Raw genomic sequence first — 20,932 nt, 5'->3', positions numbered from 1 at the left:
TATCTGTCACAGTCAAAGGTATCAGAAAACTCTACTTTTAGCCTGTTTGTGAAACGATCCCTCTGGCAGATGGGAACTCTGGTAGGACACCAGAAACACTTGCAGCTGTATGTCGTGGTCAAACGCTGGGTCAGGATGCCTGTTTGAAAATAGTCTTTTCTTTCATGCGGAATAATGGCTCTGCTTGTTCTAGGTGTTACGCAGATGCTTACTAACATTCACAGAAATTTTAGATGTTACTTGATGGCATAAAAACGTGTCACTTGGTCTAGCATTTCTGCACATAACAGCTGTAATTCTGTACCTTCCTCTCCTCTGCCAAGTGTGGAGAATCATTCAAGAATGATAAATCACATCTTTAACTTCTAAAAAAAAAAATCTTTGATCCATCTGCTTTTTTTTTTCTTTTTTTGTGTGGTTGAGTTGTATTAAAAACAGTTTCAGCATGAGGTTAGCATGTGTCACATTTCTGAGATGTTATCTTCTCCTCTGCCACAGCTTCTGCAGTCACAGATCTGGAGAGGATGCGTTGAATCACTTGAAAAATCTGCATGATGTTGTTGATTCCTTACCAATGTCTGTGAAATTTATGGACTTTGCTTAAAGGTTCAGTTCTTTCTTCCATTAACTGGTGTAACTTACTAAGTATGCACATCAAAAGAATGCGCAACACAGTTAATATTAATATAAGACTGTCTTTTCAATGACAGTTCCCAAGGATGGTCTCAAAAGCCAAGCTGCATTTGAAGAAATGAGGGCAAATTACATTAAAGAACTAAAGAAGATGGTAACTAAATGTCCAAGTAACTCTGGGCAAAGCTGGCAGAGATTCTACCAACTGACTAAACTTCTTGACTCCATGCATGATGTAAGTATAACTCCTCAGGGAATGCAGACAAGTAAAAATCTCTCCATTAAGGTGAACCAGTAGTCTTTAATTGTGCTAACAGGGAGAAAAAAAAATTAAATTCTTTTTAAGGGAACATCTGAGAGAATTTGTTGATGTATTTAAGGACAAGTGCCAAGTAAAATAAGAAAATGTAAGTGATTAAGGGCTGGGTCCTGCTGCCTTCTCTTATGTTAAATGGTAGTGTGTTCCTCCAGTGATTCCCATAAGGTCAGTAGAGCTACCAATGGGGTCAGAGGCTCTTCAGCAGGAGATGTGATGTTAAGCTGTGACCCTGAGTTAGATGCGGCGCGAGTGCACCACGCAGATTCTCCCACGAGTCGCTTCTCAGTGCGAGGTACCGGATTAGCATGTTGTGCATCTAACATGCCTGATGTGCTGATAAATGTTGAATTAATTTGCTGATCTTTTACAGCTGGGATTGTAATAATGATGACTTCGAAAGATTTAGTAGGACCTTGGAGCCATCTTGGCTACTTGAAGCTTTATTTGAACTTCTCAAGTATAAGATTCACTGTCTTGTTGGGTTATTTCTGCCGCCCGATCTCACCCCAGTGTGAGGTGTTTTGTTTTACATGCGTCGGTGTGAGATGTGATGAATGATGTGGGAAACTAAAAGTTTAGTCCCAAAACTCCCAGGCTATGGGTGCCTCAGTCCAGAGTGACTCTGAAGGGTTGTGGTAGGTGCCTAGTGCCTGGGACCAGCTCGCAATTTCAGAAGGGGCATCCGTAACGTTGAGCTGTTGAGTTGGGAGCAACCCGGTTCTGGCCAGTAAAATGGTAAGCGCAGGGATTTACCTCTCCAGGTGCTTTGAGCACCAGCAGGGCTGTGTCTCTGTGCTCTCCGTAACGGAGCCTGGAGTCCCCACAGAGGAAGATGGTGCCCCAGCTCTAACGGTCTCATCAAGCTGAAGGGCTTTGCCGAGTGCCCTGGGCACCAGCCCTTTGCCGGGGTCCTCTCTGAAGCTGCGCCGCGGTGCAGCAAGTGATGGGAGCGTGGTGGGGGCCAGTGAGAGGGACCTTTAGTTGTGTTTGGGGACCAGAGAGGAGGGTCCCATGCACAGAGGCTGAAGCCCAGCAGCACGCGCTGATCGCCTCCCAGTAAAAACTGGCGAACTGCAGCAGAGGAGAAGACATGCACCTCCTCCGTGCTGGGTGGGCAGGGAAGTAGCTCTGCCGCACTTGCTTTCAGAGCCTGCGTATAAATGTACTTCTTTGTACTCAAATTTCATTTTTGCAGAAGACGGTACAGTACGGTGCACTTCAGGTCAAATCTGTGTAAGAGCCTGAGGTCTGTTTACAGAACGTACATATGGAATTATTTTTCAAATATTGTTCTGTTGTTCATTAAAACATTGCAAATCTTAGTGGGAGGCAGGGAGAGTATTATTAGTACTGCAGTAATAGCTCATTCTTCAGGGATCGGGTTTCACTTGCTGTGTGCCAGCAAAGGAAGTTGTAGTGTTTTAGTGGAAAGAAAGGGGCCGGGTGATAAAATCATTTGCAAGATATTCACAGCTGAACCTCGGGGCAGCAGAACAAACCCTCGCGTTTACGGAGTTTTCTAATCCTCTTCAGACCAGGCAGTGTCCATGGTTTGTTCTCCAAACGGGTGTGTTGGTGTGGTTAAGGTGACTGGGTGACAGACCCGCACTCACTGACGATGCTCCTGTGTCCTGCAGACATTTTCCAAAACACAGCATTAAGCACTGGGAGCTGAGCTAACTGGAGGAAGCAGGCTGCTCCCGCGCTTTATTTAATTTTTAATTAAGCTATTTTTACATTACTTTTGTTTTAATAGAGCGCTTTCTTACAAAGGACTTTTCTAAAGAAAGTCCCATTGTCAGCATTCTCCGTTAGAAAGGCCAGTTGTCTGCACAACAGCGCTTCCTTTCAGAGACGATGTCAGAGACTTGTTCAACAAAGGCCCTTGTTTGTTTTTTCTCTTTAAATCTGATTTTTTTGTTCGTTTTTGAAATCCCTCAGAATAAATTTAGAGTGGTGATTATATTAATGAGAAGTGAGAATTACGCTTCTCTCCCCACTGCCTGTTTGTGCAGAATTTCTCCATTCTCTCAATGTAAATGCAAATTTTCTGCTCGATTCCTTAGTATAGGAGGAACACTTTTTCAGCTGTCACCTATGTATTTTTAACTTACTCCATTATAATTTTAGTGGAGCAGAATATATTTGGAGCTGAGAGAGTCTAACTGGAGCTGAGGCCTCATGTTTACATGCTGCCGTAGCCACAGCAGTGGCATTTGCAGTGCAAGCCCGAAGGGACCGGTGCCGAATTCACGCTTATTCAGCCCTCCTGCTGCCTCCAGCTTTTCCATCACAGCAGAGCAGCATCTTGTCATTCGTGGAGTTGACTTTACCTGAGTGTAGCGATAAACAATAAAAAAACCCCTGCTCCTTTGCACCTTCACACTTGCTTTCGTCAACCTCGTTTTTAAGTAGTCTTTCTGAGGACTATGTGAAATAAAGTGCATGGGAACATCAGATTACGGTCTGCTTGGCTTATATAATACGAGGAAGAAAAAAAGCCCAAACAAAGCTGGTTTTACATGGCTCAGTATACTAAATCATTCATCCACACAGCAAACATATGTGCAGGTAGAAAAGTGCCGACATGAGGAAAAAAGAAATTTTCAAGAAGGCCAGGTAGGCACTTAAGTATTTGAAAAAATCAGCAACTTTATTTAATGATCCATAAAGCCTCAAAGCACCAAGAGCACAACCGAAGAATAAGAGATGGAAACCCATCCCGAGCAGCCAAGATGAACGGGGTTCCGTGCACATGCGCGTGCACCGGCCTTAGGAGCGTTCCCGTGGGCTCCCGCGCGGTTTGCGTCGCTGCTGCCGTGTGCCGAAACGCTCCTGATGCGCATGATGCTGCACGTGGAAGCGGTGGGTGCTGATACAGCAGGCGCTGGCTGACGGCATCGGTCTGGCTGCGCAGTGCTCCCTTCCTCTCTCTCGGTGCTGGAGGACAGGGAGGAGTAGGTTGTCACCACGTACTCGCTGTCTTGTCGTGGCTCAGCTTTGCTTGAGCAGATGGACCCCAGCGTGGGTGTCTTCTGGGACAGTTGAGGGCAGCAACGCAATTAATGTAATTCCTTCTTGTAGGGGTTGTGTTCCTACTGTTGTGGCTGGCCTGTGTGCATCGTTTCACGGAGCAGCGTTATGCGTTGAGAACCATAGCGTAGTGAGGACAACCAGCCCCTCAGCTCAGGACATAAAGGTTTCAGTCCCGTGCCCATGAGTGGCCCTGGACGTTTCAGGGAGAGATGCATATGCAGAGCTTGGACGTAGGTGAACTGTGTTATGTGATCAGACAAACGGCGTGCAGGAACATTAGAAGCAGATGTACTACGCATGGTATCGAAAACTTCATTTGGATCCTCCTCAGCATCTCCTGTTGGCTTTGGCAGGAAGGGCTGCATCTTGCATGGCAAGCCTTGTTTCACGTAGGGAGCGTAGCGTATGGTTAAGCGGTTTGCAGAACAAAAGCCGAATTTGGTTTCAGTCTGGCTGATACTGAACAGACTTTGAGTCAAGAGGGCTTTTGTTTCGGTGCCATGACATTAAACCCTAATGTGAACCTTCCCCTCGTCTTGGCAAGGCACAGCTCTGCACTGTCATTTGCTTGTTGATATTTTCTGCCAAACAAAAATAAATTCTTTAAGGCTCATGCTGCTGAATAATTAATTTTTTATGGTTCCTGAAGGGAATACTTTATAGCTGAGGTGGATCTTTCCATAGGCTGAGCGCGCCAGGATTACACTCACTGAAAAAGCTGACAGTGGGAAGAAGGGCACAGATCCTGGAGGGGCAGGTCTGCGAGGCAGGCTGCGCTGGGTGCAAATGTGCCTCTGCAGGTGCTTCATCCCACAAAAACAAAGCTGCAGATGAGCCCCTAAGCTGTTGCCAACACCTTTGGGTGCGCTTACTCCTGCTACTGGTGAGCCAAAGTTGTGTCTCACAGCCCATGAGCTGTTTGGAGCCCAGGCTTAGTCACCGTGCCTGGATTCTCAGAGTAGGCATCTTCTCTGTTTACCCAGAGGTCATGTCCAGTCCCTGCTCCCAGTGTGGCCCCTACAAAAGCAGCGGGGATGTAAGAGTGTGCATGGGTGTGTGCGTGTGTTGCAGCAGCTGATACGCGTCTGTCAAGTGAGGAATTGATTCCCAGCTCCCTAATGTAGACGGAGGCTACTCAGAGGGTCGTCTTGCTCAGTTTGTGATGATTGGATCTCCTCTCCTTCACATTAATAGGTGTTTTTTGGAGGAGGACAGAACCCCGCTACTGTCGACAGAAGAGTGGGGGAGAGTTGGCTCAAAATTTACCCTGGCCAAGGGCTGAGGATGCTTCACTGGTGTGTGATACTGTGGGTTTGCGTGCGTCCTCCAAGCATAGAGAATGAGTTCAACACAGGTTCCTTCCTCCGTGCCGTGTCAAGTGCTGTGGTTTCTGTGTGCACATGTTTGAAGAAAACCCAGAGAAACGAGTGCAGTTCCCAAGTCAGATAAACGCACCTGTCCAGGCAGAACTCGGTTCCACATTTGTTCTGGTCAGGTACCGTTAGTGCCCAATACATACGTGTTTTGTCCACCTTTTACTCCTTGCTAGTGTGAGGTGAATGCGCCGCAGAGGTGGTGTCAGAGCCTTGACGGGTCCCAACTCCTGTGCAGTTGGAAACACAGAAGTTTTGAAAGCAAGAGGCAAAACGCAGCTGCTCAGGTGATGGGCAGCAGCTTGTCCTGCCAGGGAGCCTGGCTTGGCGCAGGTGGGCACCAGGGCTGCGCGCTTGCATTGCGTAGAGCTGCAGGGTTGCCTTCTCCCAACACCCACCTGCTCCGTGCTCTGTAGGAAACGGGCAGAGACCCATTCCTGAAGGGGACAGAGCAAGCGTTTGGAGTTTCCTTGTTATATGAGAACGCTGGGATTTCTGACAGTAATAGCTGTAGCTAGTAATAGGAGGAAATGACTCAGCATTGTGTTGTTACCCTACTCCTGTCTTAACTGCTGTATCAGTGAGCTTAATCACAGAGATGCTCCTGATAGAGAAGTGACTGGGCTTTCATAGCACTCTTGGAGATCATGACAGATTTTGAAGTCAGAAAACTAACTGAGCACAGAAACATGCACCCCTGCAAATGAGAGAGTTCTTACCGTTTCTGGGAATACAAGGGCACAGTGAGGTTGCCAAACTAAAATCAGTTCTTCTTTCTGTAAAAATTCCGCAAGTGCTCAAAGGTCACTGGAACTGTATTAACTTCAGGGACTTCATTAAAGGATCCATTTTTTTAATTATGAAGAACAGTATGGGTGAAAAAGTCCATTTTGTGGAAACTCCACCCTAATAACAGAAAATGATGTTTGATTAATACTCCTATTTCTCAGAGGTGCTTAATGCAGCATACGAATGCGAAGACTGATGAAGTAAAAATCTGGGAATTACTAAGACTGCTGTAGCCTCGAAGATGTTTAAGCACGGCACACCGTAGGGTAGTGATGAGAGAACGCTTCCTAATGAATGACCGCAGAGGTGAAGGGTTACAGCTACCAGCCGATTCACTTGCTGGCAGAGGAGCTGTCGTGTCTACAGCAGTCTGGGTGAGACGGATGTGGTAATTCTGACCTGTGTGTCTGCATCCCCGCATCCCAGCTCGTATTAATTTATTTAGTGGTATTTGCCAGCCTGGAGAGGCTGGAGTCTCCGTTCTGGGAGATACCCAGGACCCAGAGGGCAAAGCTGGGAGTGCGTGGTACCGAGCTCCTGTCCCCCGGCAGTGGCCCGATTCCCTTGCGTGCCAAAGGAGTCTGGCATTGTCGCCAAAGGTACCGAGCCATGTCTTATTGCCTGCTCCAGAGAGAGCTGACCAGCCACCTGCTGAAGTGGTAAGAACAATGTCCTGGTTGCATCCCAACGATATGGGAATTTATTTTAGTTGTGGCTTAGGAGTTCTTAGAGCACAAGGATTTTACAAGCCTTTGAAGAACAGTCAGAAGTATATTATTTGATCTAGAAAATTCATTAGGCAAATTTAGAGGTGCTGGATAGCGTACGTTACTGCACTCGTGCCCTGTGGTGCATCAGTCGCTGTCACAGCAATGACAGAGATGGTGTGTTATGAAAGAAAGCAAACTTTTCCATTTCCTTATGGAAGAGGGAACTTCTCTTTTAAAGCAAAAGACCGACTAAATTATTTACCTGTTACAAATCAAAACTAGACCAGATGAATGTTGCTTGGGATGTGGAGGCAAGTACTCAAATTTCAAAATGAAAGTTGCCTGTGGAACTTGAATTTTTCATCCCTTCAGCCCCTCTTCATGCCAAGGCTGCTGGGCTGGTGGGGGGCGATGGCACGTTTGAAAAGGTATGAGCAGACGCCCGCAGAGAAGAGCGAGCACGGCTCATGGCTCAGTTCTCTGTCTTGCAGCCTTCTCCAGATTACCTTATCGTATTGTTTACACTGTAGTGCTTCTGATTTGGCCTTCGATTCACCCATGTTTGTTCCTCTTCGTTTCAAATTAGTGCTAGAAGTACTTCCCCAGCCCCAAAAGCCACGCAGCTTTTCAGGTTGCAGTAAAAAAGATCCTGAGCGCAGCCCCGTGTTCCTTGTGCCACGCAGTGTGCTTCCTAATGCTCCTAGTTTGAAGTGGTTGATTATTGTCAAGTATGTTGAAGTGGATAACTTAAAAAAGACAGGAACAAAAGTGTTAGGAGACTAAACAGGTATAGAATATTATCCTTAAGGCTCCAAACCCAAGTATTACTTGATGGGGGTTCTAGGTATTTTCTTTTAAATTGCTGTGTAAACTTAACGTTTCTCCTCTGTGATGAGACTCACAATGTTCTCTGTTAGGATAGTATCCATGATCACATCCTGTTTTTCCCCCGCTGGACTGCCAGCTCATTTATTGTATAGAACAGATTATGGTGTCTTCATGGATGTTGTTATTTTTCATTTTCCCTTTTGTCCACATACTCACCAGACATCCATATGTACTTGATACTCCTAAAAGCTTGCTAAGGCGGCAGAGTTAGTAGCTTTCACACAGGCTTTTCTGTGATACCGCTCTCACTGCAGTCGGAGAATTCACACGTGTGTGATGGGGCAGGAATTGGCGTGAGTCGCAGAGAAGGCGAGCCATCGGCACAGCGAGGACGGGTGGCAGCGTGACAGCGATGACCCCAGCCCCTCCCGCACATTCAGTGATGTCAAACTGCTCGTGTTCAAGTTTAGGAAGAGCATTACGTCCATCAGGTCATTCCCAAGGTTGTGTTGGGGTGCACGGCTTGGTTAGCCGTGCTGGTGTTTGGCGACACAGGCAGGGAGGAGGTAGTGGTGACTGTAGCAAGAGACAGTTTCCTTCACTTTGTTTGGTTTTGTGTTATGTTTGGAATGGTTTTGGCACACAGTAGATGCAGAAACCACCTCCTCCTAACGGGTGAAGTAAACCTTTGAACATCAGCATTTTTTCCCCTTGAACACTAAATTATGTCTATGCTACTTATTTTGCATGCAGCTGTTTAATTAATTAGCGTTGCCTGATGACATGCCAGATCATTGGGAATGAACTAAGCAACAGCAGACTCGTGTGGTGCACAAAAGCAGAAAGTCAGGTGTTTGAGTGATCTCAGCACTCCTCTGTCCATAAATTGCTTATGTGTCTGCGAGAACAGCTGTGAAAGTTCTGAGAATTAAGTAGCAAGGTATGGTTCTGCAGGACAGCAGTCTTCTGCTGCCTGTATTTATTTTATTTTTTTTATTTCCTTTTCTGCCTTCCAGGACTCCGCTTTTATTCCCTCTGCCTTTATCAAGGGGGTTTAACCTCAGACGGCAACTCTACATGTTAAGAATTGAAATGCCAAACTTCTGCTTGATAAATGACACAAGCAGAAGTGCATTAAGTCCTTTGCAAGGACATAAGGCACCAAAATTAAGCTGTGCGTAACTTTTGAATTGTTCGGCAGCAGAAGCTGTAGTTTCCCACCAGTCAGACAAGGCAATAAATTTGGTGAACTGCACTGGAAATGGACACGCTAACTGAAACCTGGATGCACTTCAGACTTGCCTTGTGTTTTTCTTAAAGACTGCAAAGGGTCTAACATACTGTAAGGCTTTAGGAGGTTCCTTTAGATCACAGCAACCAAAAAAAACTAGTTTTGAAACAACATTCTCTTGCTACTAAGGGTCATGAGGAAGTCTTCCTCGACTGTGTAGAAGTACTATGTAAAACTAACCCAGCGTGCGTGGAGGCTGAGCCGTGAGATCACATTGCCGTGTTTTTATGGTTAAAATAGAAGCATTCCCCGAGCAGTGACACTGGAAGAGGTGGTCTTGTCTTCCCAGTTCTCTCGCTCTAACAGCATGGTGTTCTATAGCAAAGATAAGCTGCAGTTTGCCATTTTGTGTGGAGAAAATAGCACAAACAAGGGACAAACAAATCGAAACCCTTAAAAGCCAAAATTAATGTTTATTCTTGTAGCATGATGAAGTTTCCTGTAACACGTAGACCAAAACGAAGCTCTGTAACTGACAAACGAGAACACTACAACTTGAGACAAGGTAGAAGATGTCAGACTTTATTGGTGCTTTGAAGACACACGGTGTGTTTTTCCACACACCAAAAAGCTCATGGTACCTGTATGCCATTTAGTACTTCAGCTGGCATTCCTGTTGCAGCCAGATTTATGAGGATTACAAAATGGCTGTCAGCTGCCATTTGGGAAAACCGTGATCCGGTTTCACCTGTGAAACCCTTTGCCACCCAGAGGAAGCCAAAGGAGCTCCATGGGCCAGCGGAAGGTGTGGCTTTGTTCTGCTGGCAGAGGTGGTCCTGTGCTAACAGATAACTGGGTCCTTGTGGTGTTACAGAACAAAGCTTCCTTCTTGGTCATTGAAGAGCTAATTAGACATTTTTAATCTTTAAAATTCTCAATGTTATGCTTAATCCACTGAGAGAAAGCAGAAGCATGCTGTTAGCCACCGCTACAAAAATAGAGAACTTGGGGCTATTTTCAAAAAGAAATACTTGCCTAAATGCTGCCTCTGTAGCTCACTGAGCAGTAAGCAGGAAAGCAACTTGGGGTGTGCGTATTCAAAAATGCATTTATTTATAAAAATGCATTTTTTTATAAATAGAGATGCTTTACCAGATGAACAATTTCATATGGACCATGATGCTGTAAAACCCGAAATGCTACAGCGTGACGCAGCATTCCCGTCGTTGAGCTAAAAACGTCAGCTGCTCCGGCAGTTGGAGGTTGTGACCTCTGGAGAGTGCACGGAAGTTGACCAGATAATCTGATTTAACAAATGTGTATCCAGCTAAAATTTAGAGATACAACAGTTTATGGCTGATCATTTCCCTCTGGGCAGGAGGCTTTATTTTCGTAGCCATTGAGTATCTATAGGTGGCCAGTTGCCTGTTAGTGAAACGAAAAGCGCAGTTATGCTGAAAAATGAAGCCAGAGGTGTCTTGGTTTTTCCTAGTTCGCTGATTTTTAACAAGTTAAGTAGCACTTTGGGATTTGAGTTCTTTTGTTTGCTTTTGGACCCCTGCAAAGGGACTGCCAAGTCAGAGTAAGATGCCATTTCTTGGTAATGATCCATTATCAATAAGCTGTTGTTTGCATGTGAAATTCTCTGTGGTTTTTCCTAAAAAGTGTTTCTTTCTGTATTTCAGCTTGTTAGTGACTTATTGGAATTCTGTTTCTACACCTTCCGAGAGTCTCAGGCACTGAAAGTAGAGTTTCCAGCCATGCTGGTGGAAATCATCAGTGACCAGCTACCAAAGGTGGAATCTGGGAATGCCAAGCCCCTGTACTTTCACAGGAAGTGATAGAAAATGTCTTAAATGGAAGAACTTTGCCTTAAGTTTCCCTGTGTTATTCCACACCCATGAAGGACCCAAGAAACCATATTTTAAACATGCTATTTACACTTGTTCAGCAGTCTCTGAATAGTCTAAAATCATATGAAGGGTTTGGGGAATGGAAAGCAGTTGGCTGGGATTTGGCAAGACCTAGATGTTGGGAAATTACCCCGTAACCCTAAAACACTTAGAAAATGTTCCTGTTCCTCTGGATGAAAAGCCATATCTAGTCAATAACTCTTTGATTTTGATATTTTAACAGATGGAGTTTTAAATATGCCATGTAGTTTCTGGTATTGTTTGCTTGTTTTAAAAGGGTTCGAGAACTAATGAGAACTTTTTAAAGCTTACCCTTGGTTTGCACATAAAACGTAAAGTCAATATGGGGCATTAATATTCTTTTCTTGTAAAAAAAAAACCACAAAAAAACAAAACAAAAAAAAAACCAACCAAACAAAAACTATATATATATACACACATATATACACACACACACACAAACCCTAACGTGTAAAGTAATAACAGAACATTTGGTGTGGAATACTCTGTTATCCCCACCTGTGGCATTTGTTATCCCATGTTATCCTGTCATAGATGCTATACACTGTGTTAAGTGTCCATTTACTATTTAATTCAAAAGGATAAGATGTGAAAACAAATGCCCTGGTATCAATTTATAGTATCTATTGTGCTGGCTTTACAAATAATTTTTTGCAGTCTTTTGCTGTACTGTACATTGCTGTATGTATAAATTGTGAAGGACCTGAAATAAGGTGTAAGGAACTTTTGTAAATGAGACAAAAAAAAAAATCTTTAATGGTTAATAGGATGAACGGGAAAGTATTTTTGAAAGAACTCTATTTTGCTGGAGACTATTTAAGTACTATCTTTGTCTAAACAAACAAGGTAATTTTTTTGTAAAGTGAAATGTTCTGCATGCGTAATGAACCGTTTACAGTGTATTTAAGAAAGGGAAAGCTGTGCCTTTTTTAGCATCATATCTAATTTACCATCCTACAGTATCTGTTGTAAATAACCACACTTAACCTTTTCAGTTGTATTTAAGCCTTTCTCTTCTCCTCTCCTCTATATTTTCCTCCCTCTTGTCTCGCTTGCAAGCGTATGTGACTAGAGCACACCTTAGAAATCCTGCTTCCTGTTTCTGTAGGAAACTACACGATGTTGCGTTTGCCACTTCACGAAGGTTTCATTTAACAAGACAAATCACGGTCTCTCCAAAGCTTTTGCCAGCTTAACGATAACAGCGAGTTCTTGCCCTCTGTTCCCTTTCTCTCTCAGGGGAACAGGGGCCAATAAGATGTTGAGTGATTTTTCTTTTTTCGTTAAGGTCTCCCAGATTGTTTGTTTTTCCTTTGAATACTGGATACGTAAAACATCTTAAAAGCTCAGATTATTATTTCAGATGGGGGAGAGCGATTTCTGATTATGATGAAGGGAGGAACATGCAGATCATTACAGTAAGTATATTGAACAGATTTGTACTGGTGAGAGGGGTGGTCAGGTACTGGTGAGGGCAGATTAGCTGAGAAGAATTTTCAGTGATAAACTAAAACCGTATGTAATTTTGTAAGCATTTTTTAATAATCAGAATACATCTGAGAAGAGAAATGTTCACACTACAAGTTCAACTCAGTTGGTCTGATTTTGTCTCAAAAATGTTTTCTCTAGAATAAGACTGCAAAGAAATTTTTGAGGTGATTTTTTTGCTATTTCACAATTTATAAGCAAAAACAAAATTTTGGAGTAGAATAGAGGACAGGTGAACTTTTCTGGGGCTCAACTGTTGCTACCATATGCTCACATTTCAATAGAATAGTTTTTCAGAGTCCTGATTGATCTATAGTGTTCTCTCTGGGTGCCACTGGCGTTTTGAGCTCTAGTTTGTCCCTTGGCCGGTCAGAATGTAGCATTTCTTCTCAACGGTGGTTGAATTCAGCATTCTACGCCCTTTCGGAGTCCAGATTTTGAGGTGCGCTTTGGTGCACTGAAGCCAGTCAGTGCTACTTGTCTTTTTAAATGACACCTGCCTTATGCAATGGGTAATCTGTAACGACTGTATTCAGAGAGGTGTTTTATATATAAATATATACATACATGTATTATTTGCATTTTGGAAGTCTAATTCATAGGCAGATCTTTAAATACTGACCTGCACAGCAATATGAAAGCCAAACTTCCAACATGAGATACACAGCATGCAGACTGGTTGTTTACAGTAAAGACACAGTCATACATCCATCTTTTCATTTACTTTTTTTTTTTAAAGTCTAAAATAGAAAATTTCCAAGCCAGGTTCTGGGTGAATACAGTCTGCAGCAGCTTTTTATATTAACAAAGTTACTGCCTCCTTTTCTGTCTCAGAGTAACTTTGCTTGATTAAAATAGCAAAGCCATATTCTACACTTCACTGTTAAATGCCTGTCCCAGTCCAAATTGTTGTCTGTTTGCTCCTACTTTTGTACCTTATTACTTTTAATCTTGGTTTGGTACAATTCATAGTTCACAGAAACTTCATATAATTAAACACACTAAATTAGTTTTAAAAAGCAATTTATATCTTTATGCAAAAACGTATGTCTGTCTTTGCAAACGACTGTAAGCAGATTATAATAAATCCTTTACTTTAATCACCTGTTGTTTATGAAACCATTCATTGATGATGATTTTTTCGCTAGAGATCATCGAGGTAATAGATACAATTGGATATAGATGTTGTAAGGGGCAGTATTCTCTTACCAAGGACACTTAAGCAGAATAGCCATCACTTTTTTTTACCTAAACCTGTGTACAGCAGAAAAAAAAAACAACCAGCAACCCTAGTTTTTAGCTACTGGGAAGCGACGTTCTTTTGAATTTGTTTAGAATGAAATAGGCATTTGTCTCCTGCAAAATACAAGACAAACTAAAACACCTTTTAGAAGTACATCATTTTGTTGTAAGAAGGAACGGGGATATACAGCAAGAGCATTGTATACACAGTTAAAAATGTAAAATAGTGTTCATGTACTGCAGTGGGTATTTCAGGAATACTACACGTGGTGCGACCGCACAGTTGTGCAGCATAAAATAGAAAAGACTAAAGTCTGCAATATCAAAATCTTATTAAAAAGAGACTTTACAATCAATAATGCAAGAAGCTAATTCACAGGGTGGTGTTTTTCACTGACTTGTTTAAACATTTATGAAATTAAACAATTCTACAGTTAATGCACTTTTAATTGTTTATTAAAGATTTGACTTTTTCTTTTTTTAGAGCAATGTTTTCAGCTGGAGGTCAATGACTTGATAAGATAGACAGCAGTTCTGAGGCCAGGAAGCTCAGAGGAATGTTTAAGAATTCTTGGAGTTTAAATAGATTCCTGGATGAAAAATAAAAGCAGCCAGCAGTATGGTGTAAACAGTAAAATCTATGCATAATGATGCATTTATAATTAGGGGTTTGCTTCTGTATGTTTAAAGCTTTTTAAATAAATAGAAAATATTGTTTGGTCTTTATGTTAATGTCTGCAAGTACCTATTTTTTCTTTTTTTATACAAATTGTACAAATATACATGAATTAAACTGGTCTGATTGCAAGTATTTCTTGCACTTTAATCTCAGTGAGGTGCTGGTGCAGTGACACCCTTAGAGACACACTTCTGCTTATCTAGAAATTATGTCAAGTAACATAAAGTCACTAATGATGGAATAGAAGACCTTTCTTCATACATCTAGAAATTTGGTTTCATGAAGCTCTCTTAGCTTGGGTGACACAGCACATGCCATGGCTTCAGCCAGAGAGCAGCTGCTCACGCTGTAGAATCAGGAATGCTGGACCGTGAGGAATTTGGTTCCCTTAACCTGGCTCACTGCACGTGCCAAACAACGCACCGACACCATCACACACATGAGCTGCATCCTGCTCAAAGTATCGAACGCAGCAGCCTTCCATGGCCAGGCAAGTCCAGCTCCCAGTCTCAGTTAACCCAGAGCTGCTGTACCCCTTGACCGAAGTTAGAATTTCTCTCACGGAAACAGGGATTCACTGTTTCCTATACACACGGCTTCCCCCGTGAGTAAAACCAAACTGCCTTCTCAGCGTCAGGTCTGTTCCAGTTAGTTATAATTATAGTAAGGTAGTTAGAAGGGGAAATAAAACTCCTGCTGTCCTGGTTTGTTCTGTGCACCATCTACCTCAAAAATTCACCACAAAGTTCTGCCTGAAGCTAGCTCTGTGGTATCAGACCACCCTTTTGTTGGTTTTAATAGCAAGCTACACAACCTTTTATTGCCAAAAATCCTCGCACCTGCCTTCTGTTTGCTGAATTGTCAGAAGGAAAGAATAACACAGGATCAGCAGTGTTAAAAATTTCCCATATGCTTAGAAGCAGATGTATGTGTCATATGCTGTTCTAGAAATAAGAAAATGCTATTGCTACACTTAAAAACATAACAAAACGTGTAATCTGACCTCAAGCTGGGACGCTGCTTTCCTTCAGGTGTCCCCAGAGACTGGGAGTTTATGATGAATGATGAGCACAACATTATTACGATAGAAAGGAGTAAAAAAAAAGGCCCTTCATTTCAAAGATGTGGTAGGTAAAACACTCCATGCCACAAAGTTTTTAAACAAACACCTCAACTGTAGCTGTCAATAGGATGAGGTTTATTTGGTGCTTACCTGGGGTTAACTGCAAGCAGAGCTGAGGGCACGCTGTTGAACTCCGACGTAGGGGATGATGTCCAAGGCATGTTCAGCTCCAAAGGGGAACCTCCAGCAAAGACTTTCAGTTAAGCCACGTTTAGCACTGGTGCGTTTACAGCCTGCGTACGTAAGCCCTCTGTCAGCAACATTTCTCTTTGAAATTGCAAACCAGGTAAGAATTGTGAAATGGTTTAAGAGAGAGAACAAGGAACAGAGCATTGAGGAATAAGCACGTTTCTCCTGGAGTCTTTTCTGTGATACAATTCCGGCAGCTCAGCAAGCCAAAACTGTAAGCAACATAGCGGGAACACTTATTTTCATTACAGGTCAGGTAAATCAGCCAGTGAGAGTTTTCTTTCACTCCTGAAGAACGCCTGGGTATCAGAGGGAAACCTGTCATGAAGATCAGCTGGGACAATGATGAGCAACGTTCAGCAGCCTGAAAACCCCGGGGGTTTGTCACCCAGCAGAGTAAAACACTGCCCGGCCAAGATGCAGAGCTGCGCACCGTCCCCTGACTAACACAGACTGCAAATTCCTACTGATCTCAGCTAGTCAGGAGTCTCGGGTTTTGCATTAATTATTCGGCAAACACACATTCGACCTTAATCCCCAGACTGAGGGATTCAGTCTCACTCCACAGTGATGGCAAGGCAAATGTAATTTTGCATAAAGAGCACAAAATGTGGGGGTTTTTTTCCTAATTCACATCTCTAATATTTAGCCCATGTCATGCATTCCCTACCAGAAGTCTCAGCTTTTGAAAACTGACAGGTACCTGTCCCTGCACACAGTAACCAGCACACAGCAAGGGAGGGGGGACCCAACCTGAGGATTAAGCTGAACTTGTACCCGCAGCTGTGACACGAGAGCAGTTCCTTGTGAGAAGACCGAGTCAGGCCAGACCCACAGAGAATCACCACTCCTGCTGCCAGGCCAAAAGAGAAGATCTTTTCAACCAGCTGTTTCCACAGTTGCTTCCCTGTCCTCCTTCCTGCCTCAAGCTAACCGTGCGCTACTCTGCTCTTCCCAAATCTACCAAGCCATGGAAAAGACAGACAAGAGGCATGTCCTAAGGCCCAGCTTCAGGAAAGAAAACAATCTCAAAGGATGGAAAAGGGGCCTGACCTTATAGATTTTTTAATTTTGAGCATCCTTTAATTTCTACTTCCAAGCAGTCAGTACAAGGGCATCGTTTACAACGCTGTTCAGCAGCGAGGATGAAAAATGAGACATGCCATGGCTACTGGGCTGTACAAGTCCGTACTTGGCCTTAGTACAACCGCACTGATGTGGAAACCCGTGTAGTGGGTAGTGGTTACCACAGCTAAATTCCTAAGAGGCAGTGTGGTGAGCCTGAAAGCCAGATCTGATCTGGCTCAGCTCACACCACCGCCTTTAGACAACGTCTAGGACGTGAGAAAGTTTGGATTAGCATTACCTCTGCTCGGTGTATCATTTCTCAGTAGAAAAGTTTTCTTCTTGTTTGGGTTCTGCATGGCTCCAGAAAGTAGCAGGAGTCTCAAAAGAGCTCATCGAAATGCAAACAGGGTCACAAGACTGGATGGAAGAGACACTAAGTCTTTATTCCTTCTCTATACATCTGCCTTTTTAAACCACCTCAGCTAAAAGGCAAAACAACCAAACCACAGAGCCAGAGCTGAGAAACACATTGAGAATTTTGGACGCCAGCAGCCAGAACAGGATCAAACATGCACTGCACATCTGAAACAACAACGAAACAAATGGAACCGACTTGCAAAGCTTGTAAGCTTCACGTTATCACAGCTTCGCTATCTGACGAGCCAGCATACCGAGCTGCCACGCCTGCCAGGCTCACACCAAAGGCTCTACATTCTCCCTCTTCTTTCAACATTTTCCACCAGCTAGTAGCCCCGAAACCCAAGTCTGGCCACAGAGCCACCATCCTGCCTCCAGAATGACTCTGTAAGGCCACAAGTGAGTTGACAGAGCTGGGGGCCCAGGCGACACATGATACCCAGCCAGGACAGTGCTTTGCCACGCAAACTAATCCGAGTAAGGAAACCTGCAGTCTGTTGCTGCGTGTACTGGTGCAACTGTTTCCTTAATACTGAGTCAAGGAGCAAACTGAAGAACTCGATCTCCTTCGCAGAAGTCCAAAAGTCATCTTCAGTGCTCGGGTCCCTTAGCCACTGTGCCGAGACAGGAATTGCCTAAAAGCTGTATGGCAGAGAGTCGCTGCTCAAATACCATGAGAATACACCAAATGAAACTCCTCCAAGCTATGAGGCTTCGTGCTGGAGAGCTGTGCTGACTTGGCCCACCATTGCTCCATCTGGGAGTGATTTGTGCGTGCTCCAATGGTCTATGCAGTCTGGGCAAAGGAACAAAATTATGGTATGGAGTTAAATCTTAAGGGGGAAGAAACCCATCCCAACCTTAAGGCAGCACTAACCATTAACTGGTTTACTAATCATATTAGTTAGAAAAACTTGCAAGCTAAGTGTATCTGCAGTAAATGACTCAAAATCCACAGAGTCCAATTTAACAAATAAGCGAGCCTGTATTAGCGCGTCATCCCGTCATATTTTCCTGCATCCTCTCCAGGATAGTAAGACCCCCAGGGGGTCTTACTTGAAAGAGGGAAAAATACAGAGATTAATGATAAACTGCACATAAGGTTTGTTTGGTGGTTTTTTGTTTTTTTTAAATCACAAGGCACAGATTTATACACCACAAGATTTCTGGAAGCTTTTTCCATGACCACGGATAACTCTCTTGCTACTCAGATAGTTCTACAAGTTACGAGGCAGCTACTTGAGGATTCTGATAGCGTGAAGTATCATTAACACCTTAGAATTCACAATTACAGAGGAGGAAGAAAGGGAAGCTCAGGAGGAGCAAGACAACAGATAAAATTCAAGATGCCTCCAGGATGGACAAGGCTCATCACCAGAGATTCTCTTTTCCTTTTGGCTTGATCTTGCAGAGTTGCCTGTTTTAAGTGAGGAAAGTTCATTCCCCATCCATTTTGGAGCCTGCTTGAGGCTGACTGCATACAGCTGACTAATTATTTCACGTCATAACTTAGAGAACCAGAGTGAAGTATTCTCCAACATAAGAATGACATTTTATTTCATTTACAGTGATATTTTTGAGTAGCAAAGGAACCATGACATACAGGAGCCTGTAATAAAAGTTCATGTGTCTTATCTTTATAAAATAAATGAAATCATACACACAACATAAACAAATGTGTTCTTTGAAGACATTTGAAAAATGTCATGTCTTAATACCTACTATTTTACTTACTGTGTGTTCCGTACTGTCTATTCCTTGTTGAAGTATAATTTGTCAGCACGATAGCTTTTTTTTTAATCCAACGGTATTTTCCAAACCCAAATAATATTCTGCTAAAAATGCTGGTTATCAATGCATAATCTCCAGGACACTATAAACTTAAAAATCTTGTTCAACTGATAGTTGAGTCACAGATCAACCAAATATTTGACTTACAGATGCTAGTTATCTTGCAAACAAACATACTACTGCTCTTTACAATTGAAAAAAAGCACCCTATTAAAAAATTAACCTATCCCTCCATCCCCCTTTTTTGTCCCCCCATCCATTCCAACCCTTAAAGAATCTTTTTTTGTAATTCATATTTGGCAACACTTAATGTCTTTATACAGATTAGGATCTTCAACCCATAGTCAGGCTCTTCATTGATTAAAAGCAGTCACAAAAGTAGAGAGAAGTGACTATAACAAAAATCCATGGATACCATGTACACCTTCTTGGCGTTCAATGCACGAAGCTATAAAAACTGGACATAATTTTGTGGAATAAGTCCTCTCTTGCCATTTAACGTGCCTTCTAGCCATCCCGGTTCTCTGGAAAATTGTACTGCAAAAGAAAAGGAAAAAAATTACTGCATCTTTTTATGCTTGAATTAGTTACCTTTAGATTTATCTGCGTGGCACCAGGCAAAGCATCCATAAAAACATCCAGTCCTCTGGAATGACCAGTTTAAGAATCTGGCTAGGAAAGATGAAGAGGATGATTAACTTAAATACTTACATAATACAGGTGCTTGAAATACCTTCTGCAAATAGTGAAATAGCTTATAGGTGCAGGAGACTTCATAGAGGAAACAGTTAATGGAACTTAGAATGAGTTTATAAAAGAAAAAATCTAGGCGCCTTTGGGGAGAAGTCAGAATTCGTATCAAACAGTGGGAAACAATTTCAGTGTCTGGGGGCAAGGCAAGACCAAAAACCTGTCTGGAGCAGAGGTGATGAATCTGGAAGCTCAGAGGCACAGAAAAACGTCATAGGACGTTACTCTGCATGAAAAGTTAGATGTAAAAGGATTTACAGGGGAAACAGACATGAGCCAGATCTCATTCCAAGTGTCATCTCTTCACAGAGTAGAGCTGCTATTGGAAGAGACCAATGGACAAAATCTGAATCATTCTTCTGGTTAAATCCTCTCTCTGAAATTCAAATACATAGCGCTATTCATGAAACACAAAGGAAAGGCTCAAACGAGACGCCTTGTTCCTTACTGTCATCTTAAGTGTTTACCACTGCTGATCCCAAAGTTTATGCAAGAGTATCTGTGAATCTAAAATAAGAAAAATTTCAACTCAGACTCTAAATGCCCCACAAGTTACTCTGTGAGCAACAGAACTAATGAACTAACTGCCTTCCTCTATATATTTTGACCAGAGTTGACAGGAAGTTAAAAGAGAAGCATAAGCCTCATTTCTTTGGAAAACAGACTAAAAAGTCCTCAAATTCCCCTACAAATTTCTTACGAGAATATGACACAGGTACCTGCTTACCTGTGTAACTGTAAAATCCCACACTCCTAGCGACCTACAATATTCTCTACCAGATTAATTTATCCTCACGGTGCTTCTGAGACAGACATTATTTAGGGAAGAGATCAGACAAACGCTGAAACATGCTGCCAGCCGTGTCAGTGCTTTATTTAAAACACATAAACACATTGGGGAATGTGATATTTGTAGCCTTCTACAAATCAGGGAAATAACAGTTAAGAGAGAGCGACATGTTAAGTCTCACTTTCGAAAGCATTGTAAGGCTCCAAATTTGAGCACTTAAAACATACTTTCCCCTAGTTTTTTCCTTGTGCCCTATTATTGTCCAACAGGGAACCTTGAATCCAGAAAACCAAACTGCTTTCAAATGATTCTAACAGTTTACATTCAGATCAGAAGTCTGGGCTTATATTTATAATGAATATGTTTGACAGAAAGATTCCAAAGGAAAAAAAAAAAAAACAACACATAGAAAATTACCTTTTAGGATCTCTGCGCACACTGTAACTTACATTACTATTAGTAATTAGCAGGCCCTCCTCTCCCTTTGTCATTTTTATTCCACAATTACAGAGTACACGTGCATTTGAAACTGCATCGCTGAC

General features: G+C 42.7%; 2 protein-coding genes across 7 annotated transcripts in view; one reads left to right on the top strand and one right to left on the bottom strand.

Moving 5' to 3' along the window:
• Positions 1-10,760, top strand: part of NR3C2 (nuclear receptor subfamily 3 group C member 2) — a 212,030-nt gene extending 201,270 nt beyond the window's left edge. For all 4 annotated transcript variants that reach the window (XM_086612538.1, XM_086612536.1, XM_086612537.1 and 1 more), the window contains 2 exons: positions 711-868; positions 10,605-10,760. In XM_086612538.1, coding sequence (XP_086468664.1) covers positions 711-868; positions 10,605-10,760 — 314 coding nt within the window. The remainder of the gene's footprint in view (positions 1-710; positions 869-10,604) is intronic.
• A 4,092-nt stretch (positions 10,761-14,852) lies between these two features.
• ARHGAP10 (Rho GTPase activating protein 10) overlaps positions 14,853-20,932 on the bottom strand; it is a 159,309-nt gene continuing 153,229 nt past the window's right edge. Inside the window, exon 22 of one of the 3 annotated variants that reach the window (XM_086612395.1) lies at positions 14,853-15,618. In XM_086612395.1, the coding sequence (XP_086468521.1) occupies positions 15,482-15,618 (137 nt within the window). In that variant the 3' untranslated portion in view covers positions 14,853-15,481. Of the gene's footprint in view, positions 15,619-18,561; positions 19,388-20,932 lie in introns of those variants that run through there. The other 2 variants (XM_086612393.1, XM_086612394.1) reach the window with 2 other exon arrangements.

This window comes from Tauraco erythrolophus, chromosome 5 (assembly GCF_009769465.1).
Source record: "Tauraco erythrolophus isolate bTauEry1 chromosome 5, bTauEry1.pri, whole genome shotgun sequence".
Taxonomy (NCBI): domain Eukaryota; kingdom Metazoa; phylum Chordata; class Aves; order Musophagiformes; family Musophagidae; genus Tauraco; species Tauraco erythrolophus.
The sequence above is the reverse complement of the archived record's forward strand: the minus strand, read 5'-3'. Positions and strand labels throughout refer to the sequence as shown.